The sequence below is a fragment of the Salmo salar genome, chromosome 19 (genome assembly GCF_965601325.2).
Source record: "Salmo salar chromosome 19, fSalSal1, whole genome shotgun sequence".
In the NCBI taxonomy this organism is placed as follows: domain Eukaryota; kingdom Metazoa; phylum Chordata; class Actinopteri; order Salmoniformes; family Salmonidae; genus Salmo; species Salmo salar.
The window spans coordinates 48,667,076-48,693,232 of NC_138309.1; the positions used below are offsets into that span (position 1 = coordinate 48,667,076).

Below are 26,157 nucleotides of genomic sequence, written 5' to 3' on the forward strand. Positions count from 1 at the left end.
TTCTAAGCCAATCGTAGGGAAAAAACAAACCAGCCCAATTCAGGAAGTGAGTCAGCTGACACATGTCATATTATCACAATCATATTGTAACGTTAATCCAACTCCAAGAAAGATTTATTCGTTTTTTTTTACTTGTAATACACTATTATTTATCGTGATTCAAACGGTATCTCAAACTTAGAACCTCACGTAAGATTTTAATGGTTGAAGTTTACAAAGTGCTGCGGCTGGATTTTGGACTCTGAGTTCGTGATTTGTCTCCTCTACTCGTCTGCTCCATTCATGGCTAGTCCAGTCCCGAGTGTGTCCGAGTTGGTTGCCGAGGCTCGACGTGTGTACGAGCAGAGCTTCGGGGGAGATGGTCCACAGGTGGCAGTGTGTGCCCCAGGCAGGGTCAACCTGATAGGGGAGCACATCGACTACAACCAAGGATTCGTCCTCCCTATGGTAATAATGTTATGAAAGTTGTGTTTATGATATCAATGGTTGTTTATTTAGGACTGAAAAGGGTCACTTTTATAGTCCAGTCCACACTGGGTGCACAGATTCATGAAATCCCTGCCGTTTGCATTGACAGCTGAAGTACAGTACCAGTCAAAAGTTTGGATACACCTAATCATTCATGGGTTTTTCTTTATTTTCTTCATTTTTTATTTTATTATTTTACATTGTAGACTATTAGTGAACACGTCAAAACAATGAAATAACACATAGGGAATCATATAGTAACCAAAAAAGTGTTAAACAAATCAAAATATATTTTATATTTGAGATTCTTCAAAGTAGCCTCCCTTTGTCTTGATGAAACTCTTGGCAGTCTCTCAACCAGCTTCATGAGGAATGCTTTTCCAACAGTCTTGAAGGAGTTCCCACATATGCTGAGCACTTTTTGGATGCATCGTCCCAAACCATCTCAAATGGGTTGAGGTCAGGTGATTGTGGAGTTCAGGTCATCTGATGCAGCACTCAATCACTCTCCTTGGTCAAATAGCTCTTACACAGCCTGGAGGTGTGTTTTGTGTCATTGTCCTGTTGAAAAACAAATGATAGTTTGTGCTGGGCAGGCAGGCTCAAGCGCAAACCAGATGGGATGGCATATCGCTGCAGAATGCTGTGGTAGCCATGCTGGTTAAGTGTGCCTTGAATTCTAAATAAATCACAGTGTCACCAGCAAAGCACCCCCAAATCATCACACCACCTCCTCCATGCATCACGGTGGTAACAACACATGAGATCATCCGTCTACCTACTCTCACAAAGACACTGTGGTTGGAACCAACCATCTCAAATTTGGACTCATCAGACCCAAGGACAGATTTCAACCGATTTAATGTCCATTGCTCGTGTTTCTTGGCCCAATCAAGTCTCTTCTTTGGTGTCCTATAGTAGTGGTTTCTTTGCATCAATTCGACCATGAAGGCCTGATTCATGCAGTCTCCTCTAAACAGTTTTGAGATGTTACTTGAACTCTGAAGCATTTATTTAGGTTGCAATCTGAGGTGCAGTTAACTCTAATGAACTTATCCTCTGCAGCAGAGGTAACTCCTGGTCTTTCTTTCCTGTGGTGGTCCTCATGAGAACCAGTTTCATCATAGCACTTGATGGTGTTTGCGACTGCACTTGAAGAAACTTTAAAAGATCTTGAAATGTTCCGGATTGACTGACCTTCATGTCTTTCAGTAATGATGGACTGTCGTTTCTCTTTGCTTATTTGAGCTGTTCTTGCCATAATATGGACTTGGTTTTTTACCAAAGGGGTATCTTCTGTATACCACCCCTACCTTGTCACAATACAACTGATTGGCTCAAACGCATTAAGACGGAAAGACATTTCACAAATTAACATTTAACAAGGCACACGTGTTAATTGACATTCATTCCAGGTGACTACCTCATGAAGGTGGTTGAGAGAATGCCAAGAGTTTGCAAAGCGGTCAAGGCAAAGGGTGGCTACTTTGAAGAATCTCAAATATAAAATATATTTTCATTAGTTTAGCACTTTTTTGGTTACTACATGATTCCATAATATGTGTTATTTCATAGTTTTGATGTCTTCACTATTATTCTACAATGTAGAAAAATGTAAAAATAAAGAAAAACCCTTAAATGAGGTGGTGTGTCCAAACTTTTGACTGGTAGTGTATGTGGTTATTATTTGATTAGTACAGGGTCATTGTATGTAGGTGAGGAGACATTGGAGATGTACATTACATGGCTGTACAGATCCCCAGCCCAGAAGCAAAGGAGACATTGGAGATGTACACTACCATTCAGAAGTTTGGGGTCACTAAGAAATGTCCTTGTTTTTAAAAGTAATGCACATTTATCCATTAAAATAACATCAAATTGATCAGAAATACAGTGTAGACATTGTTAATGTTGTAAATGACTATTGTAGCTGGAAACGGCAGATTTTTTTTTTAATGGAATATCTACATAGGCGTACAGAGGCCCATTATCAGCAACCAACATTCTTGTGTTCCAATGGCACGTTGTGTTAGCTAATTTATGTTTTATCATTTTAAAAGGCTAATTGATCATTAGAAACCCTTTTGCAATTATGTTAGCACAGCTGAAAACTTTTGTCCTGATTAAAGAAGCAATAAAACTGGCCTTTTTTAAACTAGTTGAGTATCTGGAGCATCAGCATTTGTGGGTTCGATTACAGGCTCAAAAATGGCCAGAAACAAAGAACTCTTCTGAAACGTGTCAGTCTATTCTTGTTCTGAGAAATGTAGGCTATTCCATGTGAGAAATTGCCAAGAAACTGAAGATCTCATACAACACTGTGTACTACTTCACAGAACAGCGCAAACTGGCTCTAACCAAAATAGAAAGAGGAGTGTGAGGCCCCGGTGCACAACTGAGCAAGAGGACAAGTACAGTGGGGAGAACAAGTATTTCATACACTGCCGATTTTGCAGGTTTTCCTACTTACAAAGCATGTAGAGGTCTGTAATTTATATCATAGGTACACTTCAACTGTGAGAGACGGAATCTAAAACAAAAATCCAGAAAATCACATTGTATGATTTAAGTAATTAATTTGCATTTTATTGCATGACATAAGTATTTGATACATCAGAAAAGCAGAACTTAATATTTGGTACAGAAACCTTTGTTTGCAATTACAGAGATCATACGTTTCCTGTAGTTCTTGACCAGATTTGCACACACTGCAGCAGGGATTTTGGCCCACTCCTCCATACAGACCTTCTCCAGATCCTTCAGGTTTCGGGGCTGTCGCTGGGCAATACGGACTTTCAGCTCCCTCCAAAGATTTTCTATTGGGTTCAGGTCTGGAGACTGGCTAGGACACTCCAGGACCTTGCGATGCTTCTTACGGAGCCACTCCTTAGTTGCCCTGGCTGTGTGTTTCGGGTCGTTGTCATGCTGGAAGACCCAGCCATGACCCATCTTCAATGCTCTTATTGAGGGAAGGAGGTTGTTGGCCAAGATCTCGCGATACATGGCCCCATCCATCCTCCCCTCAATACAGTGCAGTCGTCCTGTCCCCTTTGCAGAAAAGCATCCCCAAAGAATGATGTTTCCACCTCCATGCTTCACGGTTGGGATGGTGTTCTTGGGGTTGTACTCATCCTTCTACTTCCTCCAAACACAGTGAGTGGAGTTTAGACCAAAAAGCTATATTTTTGTCTCATCAGACCACATGACCTTCTCCCATTCCTCCTCTGGATCATCCAGATGGTCATTGGCAAACTTCAGACGGGCCTGGACATGCACTGGCTTGAGCAGGGGGACCTTGCGTGCGCTGCAGGATTTTAATCCATGACGGCGTAGTGTGTTACTAATGGTTTTCTTTGAGACTGTGGTCCCAGCTCTCTTCAGGTCATTGACCAGGTCTTGCCGTGTAGTCCTGGGCTGATCCCTCACCTTCCTCATGATCATTGATGCCCCACGAGGTGAGATCTTGCATGGAGCCCCAGACTGAGGGTGATTGACCGTCATCTTTAACTTCTTCCATTTTCTAAGAATTGTGCCAACAGTTGTTGCCTTCTCACCAAGCTGCTTGCCTATTGTCCTGTAGCCCATCCCAGCCTTGTGCAGGTCTACAATTTTATCCCTGATGTCCTTACACAGCTCTCTGGTCTTGGCCATTGTGGAGAGGTTGGAGTCTGTTTGATTGAGTGTGTGGACAGGTGTATTTTATACAGGTAACGAGTTCAAACAGGTGCAGCTAATACAGGTAATGAGTGGAGAACAGGAGGGCTTCTTAAAGATAAACTAACAGGTCTGTGAGAGCCGGAATTATTACTGGTTGGTAGGTGATCAAATACTTATGTCATGCAATAAAATGCAAATGAATTACTTAAAAATCATACAATGTGATTTTCTGGATTTTTGTTTTAGATTCCGTCTCTCACAGTTGAAGTGTACCTATGATAAAAATTGCAGACCTCTACATGGTTTGTAAGTAGGAAAACATGCAAAATCGACAGTGTATCAAATACTTGTTCTCCCCACTGTACATTAGAGTGTCTAGTTTGAGAAACAGATGCCTCACAAGTCCTCAACTGGCAGCTTCTTTAAATAGTACCTGCAAAACACCAGTCTCAACGTCAACAGAGAAGAGGCAACTCCGGAATGCTGGCCTTCTAGGCAGAGTTCCTCTGTCCAGTGTCTGTGTTCTTTCGCCCATCTTAATCTTTTATTTTTATTGGCCAGTCTGAGATATGACTTTTTCTTTGCAACTCTGCCTAGAAGGCCAGCATCTCAGAGTCGCCTCTTCACTGTTGACGTTGAGACGGGTGTTTTGCGGGTACTATTTAATGAACATGGTTTTACAGATCCCCAGCCCAGAAGCACTCATCAGTCAGTCACATATCTCCAATGCGGTATCTCTTTCATCCTTGTGCCAGGCTCTGCCCATGGTGACGGTGGTGGTTGGCAGTAGGACCTCTGGCCAGAGTGCCTCCATCATTACTGCTGCTAAAGATGTGGAGGAGCCCAGGAGAGTGGACTTTGACTTGCCCAATGACAAAGCTCTTCTGTCTCCTGGGAAACCCAGCTGGGCCAATTATGTCAAAGGAGTGGTGCAGCACTACAGAGGTGAATGGAAAACAATATCATGAGTCCTGTTGAAATGTGATGTGATGTGTCACTCTCTGTCTCTTTCTCTCACCCCCTTTCTCTCACTCTCCTCTCTCTCGCTCTCTGTCTCCCCCTATATATATATTATAAAATCTCGCTGTCTCCCCCTCTCTATATCTCTCACTCTGTCTCCTCCTTCTCTCTGTCTCCCCCTCGTATATATCTCTCACTGTCTCTCCCTCTCTCTGTATCTCTCACTCTCTCCCCCCTCTTTCTCTTGCTCTCTCTCTCTCACTCTGTCTCCCCCCTCTCTCTATGTTTCCCCCTCTCTATATCTCTATCTCTCTGCCTCTCTCTGTCCGCTCTCTCTCCCCATCCCTCCCTTCAGCTCCTCCAGTCCCAGGGTTCAGGGCAGTGATAGCCAGTAGTGTCCCTCTAGGAGGAGGTCTGTCCAGCTCAGCCTCTCTAGAGGTAGCCATGTACACATTCCTACAGCAGCTCAAGCCAGGTGAGTGGACTATATTTGGGTGACATCCAATAGTCTGTGAGTGAAGCTACATGTCATAATGCCATCCCACTACCCTCCTCAGATGACGGGGACAAGGTGGCGAAGGCGGTGGCGTGCCAGAAGGCAGAACACACCCATGCAGGTGTGCCCTGCGGCATCATGGACCAGTTTGTCTCTGTGCTGGGCAGGGAGGCTCATGCTCTACTCATAGACTGCAGGTAACAGGCCTGGTTATAGGCTCAAGTGTTATGGCTAATGCTAAAGTCTATAGGCTCATGGTAAAGTAACGCTGTACTTAAAAGGGTTGTTACTGTCTTTTTACTGTGTAATACGCTGCTGTTGTCCGCTCAGGTCTCTGGAGGCCACTCCTGTCCCTCTGTCAGACCCAGGCCTTGTCATCCTCATCAGTAACTCGAACGTGAAACATTCTCTGACGGGCAGCGAGTACCCTAGCAGACGACGACAGTGTGAGGAGGCAGCTGCCATCTTGGAAAAGGCCAGCCTGAGAGATGCCACACTGAAGGACCTGGAGGGTAAGAACGAGAGGATGTTCTAGTCTAATACAGTCAATCATTGTGTTCTGACATTTCTTGTGATTTCCCCCATTGTTCCAGATGCTAAGAGCCGATTGGACGATGAGACCTATCGAAGGGCTCGTCATGTAATTGAGGAGATAGAGCGGACGGCCCAGGCAGCAGAGGCCCTGAAGAAAGGGGCCTACAAAGAGTTTGGCAAACTCATGGTGGAAAGCCACAACTCACTCAGGTGAATAGAGAACACCCTCAAAGAAATCCTCAACGCAGTCAATGTATTAATGTCCTGAATACTTTTTTTATTAATGAAAACCATGATAGAAATGCATCCCTCGGTAATGTGTTCCCTACTGTCAGGGACTTGTATGAAGTGAGCTGCAAGGAGCTGGATGAGCTGGTGTCTGCAGCCGTGGAGGTGGAGGGTGTGTTTGGCAGCAGGATGACAGGGGGAGGGTTTGGAGGATGTACCGTCACACTACTGCAGGCTGAAGCCATAGACAGGACCATGCAGAACATGCAGGTGAGGAAGAACACACACACACAGCAGGTGAATTGTTAGATACTACTGCACTGTTGGAGCTAGGAACACAAGCATTTCGCTACACCCGCAATAACATCTGCTAAATATGAGTATGTGACCAATAAAATTTGATTTGAGACACACACACACTGTGTGAAAGGGACTTGGTGACAAGCTTGCGTAAACTAATCACTGTGGATAAAAGCGCTTTTAGAATCTCTTCTGTCACTTTAAGACAGAGAGAGAGAGAAGGCAGGAGAATAAAAACTAGCAGAGTCCCTTTATTAGCATTCGAGTCCGGTCGCCTCGCTGTCCTTCTCTCCCGTCTCCCACTGCCAGCAGCTCTGAAACAAACAGCCTTATGCAACTAGCCAGGCCTCAGCTCACTGACAGGAATCCTAAACAGCACAAGACGATGAAGAAACAAAACTACTGATAGATAAATCTACCTGCGCAGAACACCGGCTTTTTACAGATCCAGCTTCCAGACACACTGAGACTATTTTTTCGGATCTTTTTGTCTTCTCATCATTCTTGGGTCTTTTTGTGACTCGCTCATATCCCGGATACAGATTCGCCCTTCCACCTCTGAAACGAAAGTGTCTTCAGGATACAAAAGACACTTGAAACTTCTAACTTTGTTTGAACAGCACTGCATTCCATAGAAAGAGACAAAAACAGGAGTGTTCCACAAGAGTTCCACCACTTCCAATCCAGAGTGTTCTAATCTAGTGTTCTAACCTGAGCAGAGGTCGTCTCAGTGCCTGAGGATGCTAAACCTAAACTCCCCGGACAGCAACACTAACAGCAACAGTAACTCCCTGTCGGATCCCGTGTCTCTCAACGTTGGCGGTGAGATCTACACCACGACTCTGGACACACTGACACGCTACCAAGACTCCATGCTGGGGGCTATGTTCACCGGACAGATCTCCACGCTCCGGGACAAACGGGGAAACGTGTTCATCGACCGCGATGGGAAAGTTTTCCGCTATATCCTGAACTTCCTGCGTTCCAGCTCCCTGGACCTGCCGGAGGGGTTCTCTGAGATGAGGCTGCTGAGGAGGGAGGCAGATTTCTTCCAGATACGCCCCCTACTGGATGAGATACGGCGGCGTGTCGAGGCCGGACCGCTCAGCCTGAGAGACGCACCCAGAGGAGCCATGCTGCTGGTGGATGTGGACTGCCAGGTGTGTGTGTGTGTGTGTGTGTGTGTGTGTGTGTATTTTTTTGCGTGTTTGCTAGCGTTGTAGTCTAAGCATGCGTGTGTGCATATGGGTTGGTTAATGTGGAACGTGGGTGTGCCTCCACATTCCACATTAGCACTTTAGCATCAACCTGTCGTTCTCATTCCAGGTGCGTGTGCTACACTTCAACCTACGCCGTGCTCCCGAGAACTATGAACTCCGCACATGCTCAGTGCGCATCCTCACCGCCGAAATCTTCTGTACCTGGCGTGCCTTTCTGGTTCTCCTCTGTGAGCGTTTCTCCTACCGTACCACCCAGGGTCCTACCTCCCCCCTCCCCAGTGACCAGCGCCACAACCGGCTCAAACTGGAGTGGGTTCCCCGGCCAGACGAACTTCCCCAGGACCAGTATGAGAAACAGCAGTACCGAGGACTCGTCGTCTCGGACTCTTGGGCCACACAGACCCACTCTGGGGACCTCTGTGATGTCATCATGCCGCGCTGCAGCCCCTGTGAGGTCAAAGACACGCGCGGGTTTGTGGAGGAGCTGCTGACGGTGTCTCTGGCGGAGGGTTTTAGGGTCGACTCAGTGACCCCTGACCCCATGGACATTTTGAACTGCCGTACTCTGCAGCTTGTACGGTAGTGATATAGCTCATTCCAGCTCACCACTCAACCACCAGTCATAGACTTACTAAAATAACAAACGTCACCCTATATTGTTTCCAACCTACTGAAAATTACTGCTTATGAATGGTCTATAACTAACAGACTTTACTAACATTGGAGAGGTCGATCTATAATGTTTACAATCCTCTCTTTGATGTGAAGCTGAGACTGATCCTGCAATCTGAACCCTCTAACGAACTCTGACCTCAGTAGCCCTGCTGTGGAGTCTGTTCTAAACTGTAGGGTAGGTCTTCATCTGGATTTACAGAATAGACCCTGTCCCCAACAATAAGGAATGGTTGTCAGCTCATCCTGTTGATGATCAGTGCATTTCTTAAAGAGAGGGACGCAGACAGGGTGTGTTAGAGTTTGTGGATTGTCTGTGAGAGAGTGTGCTGCGTTGGTAGGAGGGGTGATCCGACCATTCCACAGAGCGGGTATGAGTACATTTGTTGGTACTGTTTTGTAAAACAGTGTTACAGTGTAATGTGTAATAAACTGACCAATCTGTAGATATGTTTTCAGCTCATCAATTTAATAAACACTACTAAATGAAAGGTATTTCTCCCTGAACCCCCTATCAGTCAGACTGATTGAAGTTACTTTCCTCAAATAAAATGTTATTGGTCACATACACATGTTTAGCAGATGTTATTGCGGGTGTAGCGAAATACTTGTGTTTCTAGCTCCAACAGTTCAGTAAGATCTAACAAGTAATATCTAAGAAATTCACAACAATAAACACAAATCTAAAGTAAAGGAATAAAGAATATATCAATATTTGGACGAGCAATGTCGGAGCGACAGACAGATACAGTAGAATAGAATACAGTATATACATATGAGATGAGTAATGCTAAATATTATTAAAGTGACAAGTGTTCCATTATTAAAGTGGCGAGTGATTTCAAGTCTATGTACAGTTGAAGTCGGAAGTTTACATACACTTAGGTTGGAGTCATTAAAACTCGTTTTCAACCACTCCACAAATTTCTTGTTAACAAACTATAGTTTTGGCAAGTCGGTTAGGACATCTACTTTGTGCATGATACAAGTCATTTTTCCAAACCCGCCATTAAAAAGCCAGACTACGGTTTGCAACTGCAAATAGGGACAAAGATTGTACTTTTGGAGAAATGTCCTCTGGTTTGATGAAACAAAAATATAACTGTTTGACCATCGTTATGTTTGGAGGAAAAAGGGGGAGGCTTGCAAGCCGAAGAACACCATCCCAACCGGGAAGCACGGGGGTGGCAGCATCATGTTGTGAGGGTGCTTTGCTGCAGGAGGGACAGGTGCACTTCACAAAATAGATGGCATCATGAGGAAGAAAAATTATATGGATATATTGAAGCAACATCTCAAGACATCAGCCAGGAAGTTAAAGCTTGGTCGCAAATGGGTTTTCCAAATGGACAATCACCCAAAGCATACTTCCGAAGTTGTGGCAAAATGGCTTAAGGACAACAAAGTCAAGGTATTAGAGTGGCCATCACAAAGCCCTGACCTCAATCCCATAGAAAATGTGTGGGCAGAACTGAAAAAGCGTGTGCAAGCAAGGAGGCCTACAAACCTGACTCAGTTACACCAGCTTTGTCAGGAGGAATGGGCCAAAATTGACCCAACTTATTGTGGGAAGCTTGTGGAAGGCTACCCAAAACATTTGACCCAAGTTAAACAATTTAAAGGCAATGCTACCAAATACCAATTGAGTGTATGTAAACTTCTGACCCACTGGGTCAGTGATGTGATGAAAGATATAAAAGCTGAAATAAATCATTCTCTCTACTATTATTCTGACATTTCACATTCTTAAAATAAAAGTGGTGATCCTAACTGACCTAAAACTGTTTTTTTTTTTTTTACATGGATTAAATGTCAGGAATTGGGAAAAAGTGCATATAAAGGTATTTGGCTAAGGTGTATGTAAACCTCCGACTTCAACTGTATAAAGGGCAGCAGCCTCTAATGTGCTAGTGATGGCTATTTAACAGTCTGATGGCCTTGAGATTGAAGCTGTTTTTCAGTCTGTTGGTCCCAGCTATGATGCACCTGTACTGACCTCGCCTTCTGGATGATAGTGGTGTGAACAGGCAGTGGCTCGGGTGGTTGGGCTCTCCAGAGGGAGGTGGTGGTCGGGCTCTCCCGAGGGAGGTGCGGTCTGCCCAACACATCACTAGGGGTAAACTACCTGCCCTCCAGGATCTTTTTGGCCTTCCTGTGACATCGGGTACAGCACCCGATGTCACAGGAAGGCCAAAAAGATCCTGGAGGGCAGGTAGTTTGCCCCTAGTGATGCGTTGGGCAGACCGCACCTCCCTCTGGAGAGCCCGACAGGTGCTATCAATTGCTATCATCTGTAAAACTTTGAGGATTTTAGGTGCCAAGCCACATTTCTTCAGCCTCCTGAGGTTGAAGAGGCGCTTTTGCCCCTTCTTCACCGCACTGGCTGTATGGGTGGATGATTTCAGTTTGTCCGTGATGTGTACGCCGAGGAACTTCAAGCTTTCCAACTTCTCCACTGCTGTCCCGTCGATGTGGATAGGGGGGTGCTCCCTCTGCTGTTTCCTGAAGTCCACGATCAGCTCCTTTGTTTTGTTGACGTTGAGTGAAATGTTATTTTCCTGGCACCACACACCCAGGGCCCTCACCTCCTCCCTGTAGGCTGTCTCGTCATTGTTGGTAATCAGGCCTACTACTGTTGTGTCGTCTGCAAACTTGATGATTGAGTTGGAGGCATGCATGCTGAGCACGCACCCTTGTGGGGCACCAGTGTTGAGGATCAGCGAAGTGGAGATGTTGTTTCCTACCTTCACCACCTGGGGGCGGCCCATCAGGAAGGTCAGGACCCAGTTACACAGGGCGGGGTTCAGACCTATAGGGCCTCGAGCTTGATGAGCTTGGAGGGTACTATGGTGTTGAATGCTGAGCTGTAGTCAATTAACAGAATTCTCAACTAGGTATTCCTCTTGTCCAGATGGGATAGGGCATCTGTACTGTAGGAGGAAGGGGGATGTGATGTGTAATTTTAGAATGGAGGAAGGAGGAAGTATGTGAGAGGAAAATATTAGTATGGAAGAGGAAAGATGCCTGGTTGGAAAACAGCTAGTCTCTTCCTCTTATCCATCTACTCAGTCCCCAATGCAGCTTTGTTTGCAGATCCTGAAGGAAACATCTATGTGCAAGCAATATGCTGATGATGGCTTCACTTTTATCCTTACATGACTGTTTTCAATATTTTGAATGAACTCAAAAGCAAATAAATTAACTTATTAGCTTTGGATTTCTCTCTACAGGAGCGATACAGTGGATCCCCAACTTTCTACATCACAACTCCCTCACAAGGAGCTAGGGTCATGAGTCTATGAAGAGCAAGCACTACATTTTCCCATTATGTACAACTTCATCGCAAAAAACGAACACATTCCTACTGATTTTTCAAGGATCTTTTGTTCGCTTATGTAGCAATGTTTAATCAATCCTGTGGGGGTGAAATGAGCAGGTAAAGCAATCTATTGTAAGACTACTTCAGAGTGTCTTAAACTATCATGATATTAATACAGTTAGTAATTGCCAAGCACTAAATCAAGTAAAGTATAATCTCTTGTGGTTGCATCTGAAAGACTGTAATAATGTTGTTTTGTACAATTAGAAAAGTGCCATAAATATGGGATGATTGTTCCACTATAAATAAGGCAATTCTACAAAAATAAACAATCTTCTAAACTTCAGAATGAGTTTGAGACCTTATACTTAATGCAACATCTGAAAATGTATTTGGGGAAATTCCTTTTTTTAATATATATTACATTCGGAGCCAAACCTATTTCTTTGCTCATGCCCCCCTCCCCTGCTGATTCGTATCCCGGAAGGGGAGGTGAAAGGAGGAGTTGCTCAGAAGAGGCTAGCCAGTCAAGTTGCGCTCTGTGGGTCAGGGGCATCATCAGGAAACATCGAGGCTGCCTTGGCTGGGCAAAGGAAAGAAAAGTGGAATAGCTACCAAACAAACACAGGATCTGAGTTAACGTATTTCAAGACAAGCCGACGACGTGCTTTGGATTCTGATTCGATTTTATATTGGTTAGTGAAGTTGAGACGTGGCCAAACTGGACGCCGACCAAGCGCTGTGAATTAGCGGGTGAAAGCATAGTGGACACGTTCGGAGTAAGGTGAGTTTCGAAGGGCCCGAGCAAAAGAGGAGTGTCGCTTCTACAGGTGCTGTAGACAGTCGTTAGTTAGCCAAATAACTAACTAGACAGCTAGTTATGTTATCAAATTATGATGGGCAAGATGACTTGCCAGCTACTGTTTTGAGTTTAAGTCAACGTATGTATTGTAGTTAAGGGACTCGGGGATAACAACGGGTACATGCTAACTAGCTGGTTAAACTAGCTAACAAGTAGGTAACGTTCTCTTGATTTTCCAGCTAGCATCTTGTGGTTAACTAGCTGGCTAACTAACTGTAGCTAGGTTAGCTTGACTGTGTTGTTGGTTAACCGCTGCCAAGCCATTAATTCCATTCAACGTCCAGGAAGGAAAGGGTCTGTAAACCTTAAACGCATATGAAATCATAATCTTTACTTTTATATACAAGGGACTGAAACAAGTAGCTGTTGGCTAACTAGCAAATTGGCCATTAACTTATTTGCTGCACAAGTTGGTGAAATAACTAGTTAGTAGCCGACTAAACTCAACTCCACGGTTTACGATGGGCTAAATCGTGCCTTTGAGTTTAATTGGCTAGTGAAATAACTAAACAAACTCACCATGGCCATCATCACAAACAATTCACGTTTTTAGTCAGCTTGCTGATGGGAAGTTATTGACTTAATATATAGCTATATATACATACACACAAGTATGTGGACACCCCTTCAAAGTAGTGGATTTGTCTATTTCAGCCACACCCGTTGCTGACAGGTGTATACAATCAAGCACACATCCTTGCAATCTCAATATACGAACATTGGCAGTAGAATGGCCTTACTGAAGAGCTGTGAGTTTCAATTTGACACTGTCATAGGATGCCACCTTTCCAACAAGTCAGTTCGTTAAATTTCTGCCCTGCTAGAGCTGCCCCGGTCAACTGTAAGTACTGTTATTGTGAAGTGGAAATGTCTAGGAGCAACAACAACTCCGCTGCGAAGTGGTAGGCCACACAGGCTCACAGAACGGGACCGCCGAGTGCTGTAGCGTGTAAATATTGTCTGTCCTCGGTTGCAACACTCATGACCAAGTTCCAAACTGCCTCTAGAAGCAACATCCGCACAATAACTGTTCAGCAGGAGCTTCATGAAATGGGGTTCCATGGCCGAGCAGCTACACACAAGCTTAAGATCACCATGCGCAATTGCACTAAACCATCTGGCATTCCAACGGACAACTCTGGGTTTTGCGGATGCCAGGAGAACCCTACCTGCCCGAATGCAACTTGATTGGCCTGCACAGAGCGCTGACCTCAACCCCATCGAACACCTTTGGAATGAATTGGAACGCTGACTGTGATCCAGGCCTATTTTTGAAAGTTTCTTCTAATGCAGTCGCAAAAAACCATCCAGCGCTATGATGAAACTGGCTCTCATGAGGACCGCCACAGGAAAGGAAGCCAGAGTTAACTCTGCTGCAGAGGACAAGTTCATTAGTTACCAGCCTCAGATTTCAGCCCAAATAAATGCTTCACAGAGTTCAAGTAACAGACACATCACAACATCAACTGTTCAGAGGAGACTGCGTGAATCGGGCCTTCATGGTCGAATTGCTGCAAAGAAACCACTACTAAAGGACACCAATAAGAAGAGACTTGCTTGGACCAAGAAACATTAGCAATGGACATTTGACCGGTGGAAATCTGTCCTTTGGTTTGATGATTCCAAATTTGAGATTTTGGGTTTCACCCGCCGTGTCTTTGTGAGATGCCGAGTAGGTGAACGGGTGATCACCGAATGTGTGGTTCCCACCATGAAGCGTGGAGGAGGTGTGATGGTTCTTTGCTGGTGACCACTGCCAGTGAATTATTTAGAATTTAAAGGCACACAACCAGGATTGCTCCCACAGTGACATGCCATCCCATCTGGTTTGTGTTTAGTGGGACTGTCATTTGTTTTTCGACAGGACAATGACCAACCAACACACTTCCAGGCTATTTTATGTTTTGTTTAACACTTTTTTTTTGGTTACTACATGATTCCATATGTGTTAGTTCATAGATTTGATGTCTTCACTATTTTACAATATAGAAAATAGTAAAAATAAAACCCTTGAATGAGTAGGTGTGTCAACTTTTGACTGGTACTGTATATGTGAATGTGATGTAACTTACAATGTATGATATGAATCTAGTTTAAAAAGTAACAAGAAATTATGCTAATAACTGATTTTGTATCTCATGAGGGAGAAACTGACAAAGATATTTTTTAAGCTGATCTTGTTTTTTAAGTTTATTTTAAGGAAGGCGTAGGAGGTGGTAGGGACTAAGGAGCAAGGCGTGTCTCTCCAGCTCGCAGGTTGAGAGTTAAGTCGACGGTAGAGTAGGGTTTCATCAATGAGTAATTGTCTGTTTTTGGGGGGGGCATTGTTACACCGGTTTGGATTAATTCATGACCAAAATTACAACAATCTTGCCCTCAGGACCAATGTCAATAGCATAGGACTGTTTTGGGTCAAACATGACCGTCACTTTATTCTTGGCTCTGGTAACAGTGAGAATGCCTAAGATTGTATTCATATGACAGTGAGTCAGTCTGTCAACTGCCTGTCATCTGTTTGCAGTTCTATTAAACCTATGCAAATATGCAGTAATTAATTTGCACTCATTTCTTTTTTTTTTAATATGGCTTTTACAAGTGTCAACTCTTCACTCAATGAGTCGAGCTTGCTGTTCCTTTGGACATGCCAGTGTTTTCCTACCACTACGACATGGTGTACCTCACCTTGCTCTATTGCCCCCCCCCCCGCCTAAAGAATTTGGCTTCTATAGGTTTATATGCATGGGGGAAAAAAGACTAGGACAGACAGTCCACTGGCACTGCCCACTCCTTCATTCCCACCTGCAGCTGTGCTAGCCAAACAACACCCCTTTGTTCCCAGCATACCACAGCTGTTGGGACATGATAAACTTCGACCTGAAACGAGGCTTACTCTCCCATCAAAACAACCGCCTGTCACAAAATGTAGATCAGTCTTGATAAGGAAAGCCAAGGAAACGTAGAGATCGAATCTCTATGGCTGTTTGTTTTCATTAGAGTAGCTCTAGAGACCATGATATGGGTGCTTACTACTTAGCCAAGTGTTGAATGACAGGAAAGCATAAAATGATGGACAGATACAGCAAGTTTACAAAACAATGATCAACTGACTAACCAGTGACCACTTTCATTCTCCAAATCTCACCTGTCTAACTTTCACTTTCAACCTGAGTTTCCCCAACTGTACAAGGGCAACAACAGGCCTTCATAGGTTTACAAGCTAAAACATGACCCTATCAAGCCTGTGTCGAGTGGCCTAGGTGCACTCCCTTACTAAACTGTCCTGTTGGTGGCTCGTTAAGCCCACATACCGTAGACTGTCCTAGTTAGGCTGACTCCTGTTTGCCAATGTGGAACCATTTACCTCGCAGGAGAAGTTGTCTGTGGTTAGCCAGTGAGACGTGAGAGGAAGTAGAGTCACTGTGAACATACCTCCCTTGTTTTACTAAAGCCTCTAGGTGCCATTCTAGGTAGCGAACTAAAGCGTCAGAAAGTAGGCCAACTGTAAAAGATGAGCAACTAGACAAGGTAGTGTATTCCCTTGCAGGTGGTTGGGAGGACTGTAATTCCTCTGTCTATAGTCAAGACTCTGTAGGCCTACGCTACCCAGTCCGTTGAAACGCTTCGCTTGATGCATTATACCACCATCAAACATCCCGCAAGGGGATGATAATGTCAGTGTGCACTCTACTCCACACACTTGGTTATGAGCAATAATACAGCTAGTAGCATTGTCACCATACCGCAACGTGGCCAATTTGTGAACTGTGATTACCGGAAAGAGGGGTTGAGCGGCGCTGTGTGACTTCCTGCCGACCACACCCAGACATTTATCTTGTTTCTGTCCTTAGACTGACACGGCGAGAAGAGCAGCCGCTCACTGCTGTGGTACAGAGGCCCAGTGAACACATTGTTCCTTGATCCAATTACCCTTGAAATAAAGGTTCTCATCGCGTTGTTGGTTTCACCTATTCAACCTCGTCAGATCAGTGATTAGGCCTACACTACCTCAACCAAGGCAATATGTTTCTACAGTATTGGAACATGCAGGCAACATCAGTTCATGCTGACTGAAATGAGTGAGTGGGAGTCGAGTCATCACTAAGAATAGCCCTGCAATGAGGGACTATGGTTCAGACTGTACTAGCTTTACACAGGCGGCTGCCTGCCCTTTCTCTCTCTGATGTTTGGATGTAATGCTCATGCAGGCCGACTAAACGTTCCGCCCTGCACTCTTCTTGCTTCTTAGGCCGACGGTTAAGAGTCTATTTGCAAATTCACCAAGAAGCGTGACTACATTTTTATAAGGGTCAGTGAAACTCGAAAAGCCCCCCCTTCCTTAGAGAAGAGGGATCAGGAGAGGGTAACTGACACTGAGGGAGAGCACCTCCTTTATGCTGTGAGCGAGGGAAGGGATTGGGAGGAGGACGGGAGAGGTGTTTTCTTGCCAACACAGGTAATTCACCTTGACTGTATTGTTGATTACTGCACTTGTCAGACAGGTTGTGTGTGTGTGTGAAGAGAGCGAATTAGGCTCATTTTAGTTTTCTAGCCACACTTCTAACAATGGACATCATTTCCCTCTTCTGGTTTGATCAACTATTTGTTTTGACTCTGTTCCATGGGAGTAACTTATTAGTAGTATATCTTAAATTTAAAGCCCTGACATAGCTGGCGATTGCATAAGAATGTAAGTAGAATACTTAAGATGGCAGGCATTTCCTGGCAACTTGGTCTGAAGCAGAATGCCAGCTATGTTGTTTTCAAGACGAGGCTCTAGTAGTAGTAGTAGTATGTTATTTAGCCTAGTTTACCTGCAGTGTTGGTGCCCTGTCCAGACACGTTAGTGTATTTTTTTTCTCCCTCTGACATCTCTCTCACCTGTCTGATGGTTCAAGTTGACAGAATGCTGGGAATTTGATGTCACGTTTTGAGGGGTTGCGAACTAACCAAGAATGGGTGTGATTTCCCGTAACCAAGTATTTCAGGAGAATTTCATATTAATTTTGTCTTAGTCATTAGGCTTAGGCGGTGTACCGTGTATACCGTGGTATTCAGTACCATTGAATCAATTTATTTGACGTTTTTCAATATTTGAATATTTTGTTGCTACTTTAAGTAAATACCAGTAGTCAACTTGCGCAATATGTTAGGAGAGAAAGCAGATAGCGTTCTTCACTTCACCTGTCACTTTATTTGACATTAGGAAGCTAACCGTAGTTCCTCAGAACAGTTGAGTTAGTCAGGTGTTTGTAAATAGCACAATGGGAGAAAGCAGGAGCAGGTGAGTCCAGCTGTGTATTGATGAGTCGCATTTTATATTGAAAGTAAAGATTTTTTATTTTTTTTTGCTTCAATAGCGTGATCATGGACATCCAACTATAGTTTCCCTTCACAGAAAATTCATTAATGAGACGCATTTGGCAGAAAACGGCATTCATCCGTTAACAGAAGTGCAACACTATTTGGCTAGCAGCCACACAAGTAAATGAAAAAGCAAGTTATGTTTTTCAAAAACGATGCATTCCCATCCTATTTCATATGTTTACAATAGAAGGAATGTAGTGAACTATATTTCCTATTGTTTTGCTTCAAGTTAATCTTGCGTCTTGGCTACACCAAGAGAAAAGTAGCTACACATCAGTCAGCACTGTCTGCTGTTAGAATGCCCGTTTGTTAATTGTCATCCGATTGAAGTGAAACTGAAGCACAAAATGAGTGATGCCGAGCAGAAATTACCATAAGAACCATTTTAAATCTGCAAGATATGTCTTATACGTTCTTTGTTTCCTGCGTGGACAAATGTAGATTTCTGCGTTCCCTAAGTAAGCGGATGAATTAATAAGGTGACGGGGCATCTTATTGTTGGCTTTCTGCCGTGTTTGAGAAGTTCAAAGCCCTTCGGATGACTTGTCTTTACAGCTGCCAGTCCTATCTTGATCTTGAGTTTTTCTCTCTGTTCTCCGCCTGTCTGCTTCCTCCCCCCCCCAAGCGGATAAGGCAGGCCCGTTGCCCTAGTAACTTGCAGACTCTACACATGCTGCTCCAATATGAAAATATGCATACTGCCCAACCCAAAGAGTCATAAGATGCAGCAATATCACCTGCATTTTGCCCCCACTCTTTCTTAAAGGGGGGATGAACTTCCTGATTTGACCTCGTTTTTGGGCTTGGTCATTAAGAAATACAGTGGCCATGACTGAAGCCAACTGAGTTGTCTTTGGAGGGTGGTTTAATGTGGTTGTCGCGTGGGTGTGTTCACAAGCGTTTGAAAATACACTGCAAAAACAGTACACAGTCACCCACCCTTCTGGGTAACTTGTTAACAGCCTAACTAGGTCTTAAAGCGCACTTCTTTTGCCAATTAGCTTCAGCTGGCTGGTGTGGGACCATGGCAAAGTTGGTTTGAGAGTGGATAACCTCTCTGGGGCTAGTTAGGGACTGTCAATAAATTACTAATAAACTTTCTATGGCTTGTTTAAAAACTAGAGATATTTGAGATGATTTCATTTTCAAATAACCGAAAGTGAGAGGTTGTAATCTGAATAAAGGGAAAAGGGCCATTCTTGAACATGGGATGAGACATTATCACAGAAATTACACAAAAATGATCTCAATCCTCTGAGGCTGTGGCAGGATCTAAATTGTGGATTTAAAAGAACATTAATCATCAGCGTACAATGGCACCTTTTTTTGTTTTTATGCCCTGGATTTCTAGCCCCTTGATATTATTGTTGTATCAGATTTTTTTTAATAGCTAACATTTTGATGGCCCTAATAAATAGATATGCCGATCGATAGTGGACCACCTTGTTTTACTCCTCTTGACAGTCTAATACTTTCTGAGAAGTAGCATTATTTACAATTTTACACCTAGGGTTGCTATACATAACTTGAACCCATTGTATAAATTCTCCAATTGAAATATTCCAGGCATTAATATATACATTTCAGACCTACTTTATCAAAAGTCTTTTCAAAGCCAGCTATGAAACCAGGCCTGGTTTCCCAGATATTTCAGTGTTCTATTTTTTCCAGTTATTGTCTTATCTCCATTGTATCGTCCATGTAAAAACTCAGATTTAGGATGAATAATATCCAACAATACCTTTTTATTATTATTCTATGCACTATGCATTTGCCAAAAAAAATTGAAAATATTAATCGCAACACTAAAGTTAAGGTGCCTCCAATATCTGGTAATCTACCATTTTTAGCAGAGTGGTTAAAACATCCTGATGGTCGTCTGAGTACACCAAAAAAGGTTTATACCTCAACTGGTAGGCCATCCAGCCCTGGAGTTTTCCTGGACTTAAGCTTTAATTGCGTCAAGAAGTTCCTCCTCTGTAATTTGGCCTTCACATGAGTCTTTCTGTACAGCTGTTCATTTTACATTGTTAATAGAAGAAAACAGATCTTAGAATTAACTTAGCCTCCTCCATTAGACAAAGGCAAAAACATATGCTTAAAGTACTTTGCTGCCTCTTTCAAACTATTGTTTGGTGAAGCATGGGTGACTCAGTCATTTGTAAAAAGTTTTAGTAAATTATTTTTGGAAGAATTTATGTTGAAGATGAAAAAGTTATTTATTTTGTGTATTTTCCCCATATTCCATCCAGTTCACTTAATTTTTGTTATAAGCTATTACACTTGATCTTGAATAAGTTCCTCAATTTCTTTTATTTTTTCCTCCTAATGTATTCTGTGCCTCCTGGTAGTTTTGTATTGCTATCTATCTGTACCATTAGTCCATCTATTTCCTTTGTTAATATGGACTCTTTTGACCTAAAATGGCTTTTGTTTTAAAAATTATTGGATTGTATGTTCTCTAGGCCCATATGATTAGGGGATCTGCTGTACCTATTATGTTGGGAAAAAGTCATTTATAAATTATTGTCCTGCTAAAAAACAAGTTATCGTCCAATAGGCTTCAATTTCCAATACCCTCGTCTACGTGGACATTCTGTAAGAGTAATGTATATGCCAATTATTTGATTGTCCGTCCACATTCGGTCCCCTATCAACACTTTTTTTTTTTATTATTATTATTATTATTTTTTTAACTTTTGGTGCCAGTGAGAATGGCTTAAGAAAGTAGTCAAGATGACTAGCTTGATTGATCCTCCGCCATGTACAGTCGTGGCCAAAAATATTGGCACCCTTGCACTTTTTTCAAGTAACTCACAATTTTCCCTAAAAATAAGTTGAAATTGAACGATGTTTTTGGTCTCCACAATTCTTCATTTCACTGTTAATATTACAGAACCTTCTTTTGATTCAGAACTTAATATGTCCATTTTAAATCAGAAAATAAACATAGCATTGACACCCTAGACTTAATATTTGTTAGCACAGCCTTTGGTCAAAATAACTGCAATCAAGTGCTTCCTATAACCATCAATGAGCTTCCTGCACCTCTGGCAGTTTGGCCCTCTTCTGCTCTAGTTCTCCCAGATTAGAAGGGTGCCTTCTCCTAACTGCTGTTTTCAGATCTCTCCAAGTTTTCAATGGGATTTAGATCTGGACTCCTTGCTGAACAGTCCAGTGTTTTGTCTTGAACCATTCCTGGGAGCTTTTTGAAGTTTGTTTGGGGTCATTGTCCTGCTGGAAGACCCATGGCCTTTGATGTAGACCCAGCTTTCTGACACTGGGTCTGACATTGCGCTCCAAAATACCTTGGTATTGACCTGATTTCATGATGCCATGCACAAGTTCAAGGCACCCAGTGCCAAAGGCAGCAAAGCAACCCCAAAACATCACTGAACCTGAAAGCTTAATTTTCTTTTCTGTAAACATAGATGGTGTGCTTTACCAAAAATCTCTAATTTGATCTGTCCACAGGACATTCTCCCAGAAGGATTTTGGCATGTTCAGCATGTCTGGCAAATTGCAGTTAGGACTTATGTCTCGGTCAGTAGTGCGGTCCTCCTGTGTCTTCTACCACAACTCCATTTCATTGAGTTGGCGATGGATAGTGCGATTTGAAACTGTCGTACTTTGTGTCTGAAGGTCAGCTTGAATCTGTGTGGCAGTTGACTGAGGTGCTTTCTCCACCATTCAAACAATCCTTCACTGCAATCTTCCATCAAGTTCTCTCTTTGGGCCACATCCAGTGAGGCTGGCTACAGTGGCATTGGCCTTAAACTTGTTGATAACATTACGTACGGTGGAAACAGGAACATCAAGGTCTCTGGAGATTGTCCATGCTTGGTACAATCTTGAGTCTGACCTCTTCAGATAACTAGAGAATTTTCTCCATGTTCATTGCGGTACACACAGTGACACAAAACAGGAGAATGAGTCCTTTTCTCTTTTCAAACTGGTTGAATGAGTGATTTAAAAAAAAAAAAAAAAATGTTTTTTATATTTCAGGCACCTGCAACTTACCACAGGTGAGTTCAATTCCAAAGTAAATGAGAATCACCTGCTTGAAATCGAATTATTTCTAACAACTTCTAGAAGATGGCGATTTAATATTGTCCGGGCCATTTTAGGATTTCTTTGTGGAATTAGCTAAGCTTTAGTAAATTATTCAGATTTTTTTGCTTTGTTCAACTGCATACCGAAGACATGCATATGTGCATACCAAAATATGTTTTAATTTCAATAGTTTTCTGGAAGCAATGGTGCATCATTTGAAAAAAGTGCAAGGGTGGCAATATTTTTGGCCACGACTGTATATTCAACTAGGTCAGGATATTTAAGCCTCCATATATTCCCTAGTTCCAATCTATTCATGATACTTGGGATTTCCTTAAGTTCATGAGGTGATGGTTTGTAGTGAGTTCATTTACGGTCCATTTAGGTATTTTAAAAGAAAGTCGATATAAAATATCCACGGATTTTGGCTTGGCTACTGTGAGATGGTGTTGATGTGGGGGGGTGAATGTAATAGTCCGGGTGGCCATTTGATTAATTAATTGTTCAGCAGTCTTATGGCTTGGGGGTAGAAGCTGCTAAGGAGCCTTTTGGTCCTAGACTGGGCGCTCTGGTACCGCTTGCCATGCGGTAGCAGAGAGAACAGTCTATGACTTGGGTGACTGGAGTCTTTGACAATTTTTTGGGCCTTCCTCTGACACCGCCTAGTATATAGGTCCTGGATGGCAGGAAGCTTGGCCCCAATTTTATAGTTGGTTTTTAAGTCAGTAATTTGGAGCAATTTTAATTAAAAAAAATATATATATATGTTGGGAATTGTCTCGTACATTGTGTAATTTACTGATGGTCCCTAACGAGCCCCATAGGGATATTGAATGTCAAACCAAATTGACCATGGGTATTACGATCGGGTCGCGTGCAGCTGCACTCCGAATTTATGGTGATTTCCGTGCTGCCAGCTGTGGGCAGGATTGAAATAAACTCAACCCAAGGAAAACTGTTGCGGTACCCTTCATTCCGTGGAACAATTATTTTCTTCTAATAATCTCTCAAATCTCGATTTATAGTTTTTTTTGGGTGGACGAGACTATGACCAAAATTATCCTATTTACACTTTGTAGTAAATTGTGACTCAAGAATAACATTTTCTGACTCATATCGATGCCCCCAGGCTGTTTTCAAAACATTGCTTGTTAGGGACAGTCACTCTTTAAAACAACGCTGCTCTCATTGTTGGTCAAGAATATGAAGCTTTATTGACATTGGTGTGAATTTATTATGAAAGTTTATTGGTCACGTACACATTTGCAAATGTTATTGTAGGTGCCACGCAGTAAAAACAGTGTACACACAATCCAGAAAAATACAAAAATAAGTTTATATAGGATGAGCCGTGACTAGAATACAGTATGTACATTGGATGAAATGGTATGTAAACAAGTGACCAGTGTTCAATAACTATGTACATAGGGCAAAGTAGCCTCTAAGGTGCAGGGTAGAGTACCAGCTGGTAGCTGGCTAGAACACTGACTGATGTTCAGGGCAGGGTAGTGGGCTGAGGCCAGCTAGAACACTGACTGATGTTCAGGGCAGGTAGTGGGCTGAGGCCGGCTAGTGGTGACTATTTAACAGTCTGATGGCCTGGAGATGGTACAGGTGCATCAAAACTGGGACCGAGAGACTTCAGCTTCTGTCTACCCTTCAAGATGGTAGCAGGTTGAACAGGTCGTAGCTGGGTGGCTGAGGTCCTTGATTGTCTTCTTGGCCTTCCTGTGACATTGAGTGCTGTAGATGTCCTGGAGGGTAGACAGTGTACCCTGCCTTGCTCTTCTACAATGCTGATGTCATTTCTGATGACACCAATCAAACAGTGGCTAAAGGCTTAGCAGCCCTGGCAGAGAGTTGCTCTGTGTGTGACGATGTGACACGCCTGTCTGTGTAACCATTCCTTAACGCATTTCCATTTGCACTGTCCATCAGGAATTCCTGGGGAAATCCATGTCTGATTTCACTGTTAGTCTAATAGAATGGCTTTGTTGTCCACTCTCACTAACAATGGGGATGTTTCCTACTTAGTTTCTGGCCCTGACCTTGTAACGAACAGATAAAATCCCTTCCCTATGGGGACTTCCCCCTAACTGCCAGAATACTGTCTACAGTGATATGACTGGAAATGTAGGCTAGGTCTGTTGGGAGATGTCATGTGTGACTTACGTGCACATGATTCCTGTATCTATACTGTAGCCTTGAATAAGTCACTCATTTTCAGTTTGCCACATTTTCCCACCCTACTGTACTCTGAAGAAAAGCTGCGGGAGAAAGAGGCAGAGTTGAGTTCTGAACACTACTCTGTTCCAATGGATGCTCATCAGTGGAGGAAGGGGAGGACTCATTCTCAGTGAACTTCATAAAAAAATAGGGAAATGTTTAAAAGCTATCCCTTTTAGATAAAACTATACTCAACACGCTGTTTTGCAATGGTCTACAGTAGCCTCAACAGCAGGGTAGCACCATGGTGTAGCCGGAGGACAGCTAGCTTCCATCCTCCTCTGGGTACATTGACTATCCATAAACTTACACAGTAATTATGACAACTTTCGAAAGATGTCCTCCAAGCGATCAGAGCTCTTGCAGCATGAAGTGACATGATGTCCACCCAATCAAAGGATCAGAGAATGAATCTAGTACTGAAAGCATAAGCTACAGCTAGCTAGCACTGCATAAAATGTGCTGAGTAGTAGACTCTCTCGACCTGTGTTCACCTACATTGTAAACTTTCATTCATAGGCTTGGTTGTAGCTACCTCATCGTGGGTATAGGGAAAGTAGTATCATGTAGTAGCCTAAACCTATTGATGTTAAATGAATGGAATATGCAGTAATTTGCTGCCATGGTCATAAAAATAAGAATGGTCCTCCCTCATGTTAAACGGCACTGACTGCTCTGCTCCAACGGGAGCCTAGTGTTGAATTACTGGGTAGGCCTTGCTGTCACACTGGTTGAAAGCCTAAAGTTATTCACCATGTAGTCAGCGAGTGTTTTCTTCTGGTGACGTAGGGTATGTCCTCCCTTGAGTCTGTTCTCCTCAGCCTAAGTACCACTATAGGGGGTGACTGACCAAGGTGGTCGTCATATGCTGAAACCAAGGTCCTGCTTTTCCACCCAGCCTATGTTAGGAGATCCTTCTGCCCTGCTGCTCTACTGGAGAACACACTGAGGAACAGAATAGCTGGTACAACTAGAACACACGTGGTCCTTGCAAATTCTACACAAAATTTAACATGGAATCAGTCATTCCATGTTAAAGCATCGCCTCTCTTCTATTCAACTAAATCAATGTAGCCTAGCCTATTTCTTTGATACAGATCTAGGCTCAGTTTAGCCCACCCTCCCCAAATCCTTAAATGCACCACTTCTTCATCCCGCTGCGTCTACAGGATCCAAATGAGGAAGTTTACTTAGTGAGGGTGTGAGTGTGAGTCAGTCCTCCACTATCCCATAATCCCTCACATGCCTAATGACTAACAGCATTCTGTAGCTGATATCAGGGTGTTTAATAATATCAAAAGTATGTCTCTCTGTCTCGTCTCGACTCAAAATGAGACGACTGAGTTGGCCAGGCCTACAGTATTGTCATTTTTATGAAAGTCTAGTTTCCCCCTTTTTTTTATTTCTTTTTCTTTTTTTTTATCATTTTTTTTTACTTGATCATCATACAGACCTGAAACACTAGCCTGTTTTGTGTAGGTGTTTTTTGTGGGTCTTTTGAGGGGAACATTCTTGTCATCACCCAGGGAGACGCAGCTTTGAGGTTGAGTTCAGTCAGACCACTATACTCTGAGCCTTAGACCACTGGGTTGAGTTCAGTCAGACCACTATACTCTGAGCCTTAGACCACTGGGTTGAGTTCAGTCAGACCACTAGACTCTGAGCCTTAGACCACTGGGTTGAGTTCAGTCAGACCACTAGACGAAGACCTTAGACCTCTGAAGTATGGTCTAACCAACCTGTGAGTATAGCCTCTCTCCTTCATGCGATGGGGCTTAGGAAATGTACTGGTATGTGT

The 26,157-nt window shown here is 43.2% G+C and overlaps 2 protein-coding genes across 3 annotated transcripts in view; both read left to right on the forward strand.

Annotated features, from left to right (window-relative positions):
- Positions 1–38: 38 nt before the first annotated feature.
- galk1 (galactokinase 1) lies at positions 39–12,203 on the forward strand. Of its 2 annotated transcripts, none has more exons than XM_014158141.3 (8): positions 39–447; positions 4,881–5,070; positions 5,441–5,560; positions 5,643–5,778; positions 5,912–6,093; positions 6,175–6,325; positions 6,451–6,613; positions 11,766–12,203. In XM_014158141.3, exons 1-8 carry the CDS (start codon positions 283–285, stop codon positions 11,835–11,837), a joined length of 1,179 nt encoding a protein of 392 aa, XP_014013616.1. In that variant the 5' UTR covers positions 39–282; the 3' UTR covers positions 11,838–12,203. The 2 variants fall into 2 exon arrangements, with proteins under 2 accessions (XP_014013616.1, XP_014013615.1); XM_014158140.3 differs by lacking the exon at positions 11,766–12,203 and adding an exon at positions 7,970–8,981.
- A 126-nt stretch (positions 12,204–12,329) lies between these two features.
- Positions 12,330–26,157, forward strand: part of llgl2 (LLGL scribble cell polarity complex component 2) — a 32,035-nt gene continuing 18,207 nt past the window's right edge. The window contains exon 1 of the mRNA XM_014158137.3: positions 12,330–12,638. The gene's annotated coding sequence lies outside the window, so the exon portion shown is untranslated. The remainder of the gene's footprint in view (positions 12,639–26,157) is intronic.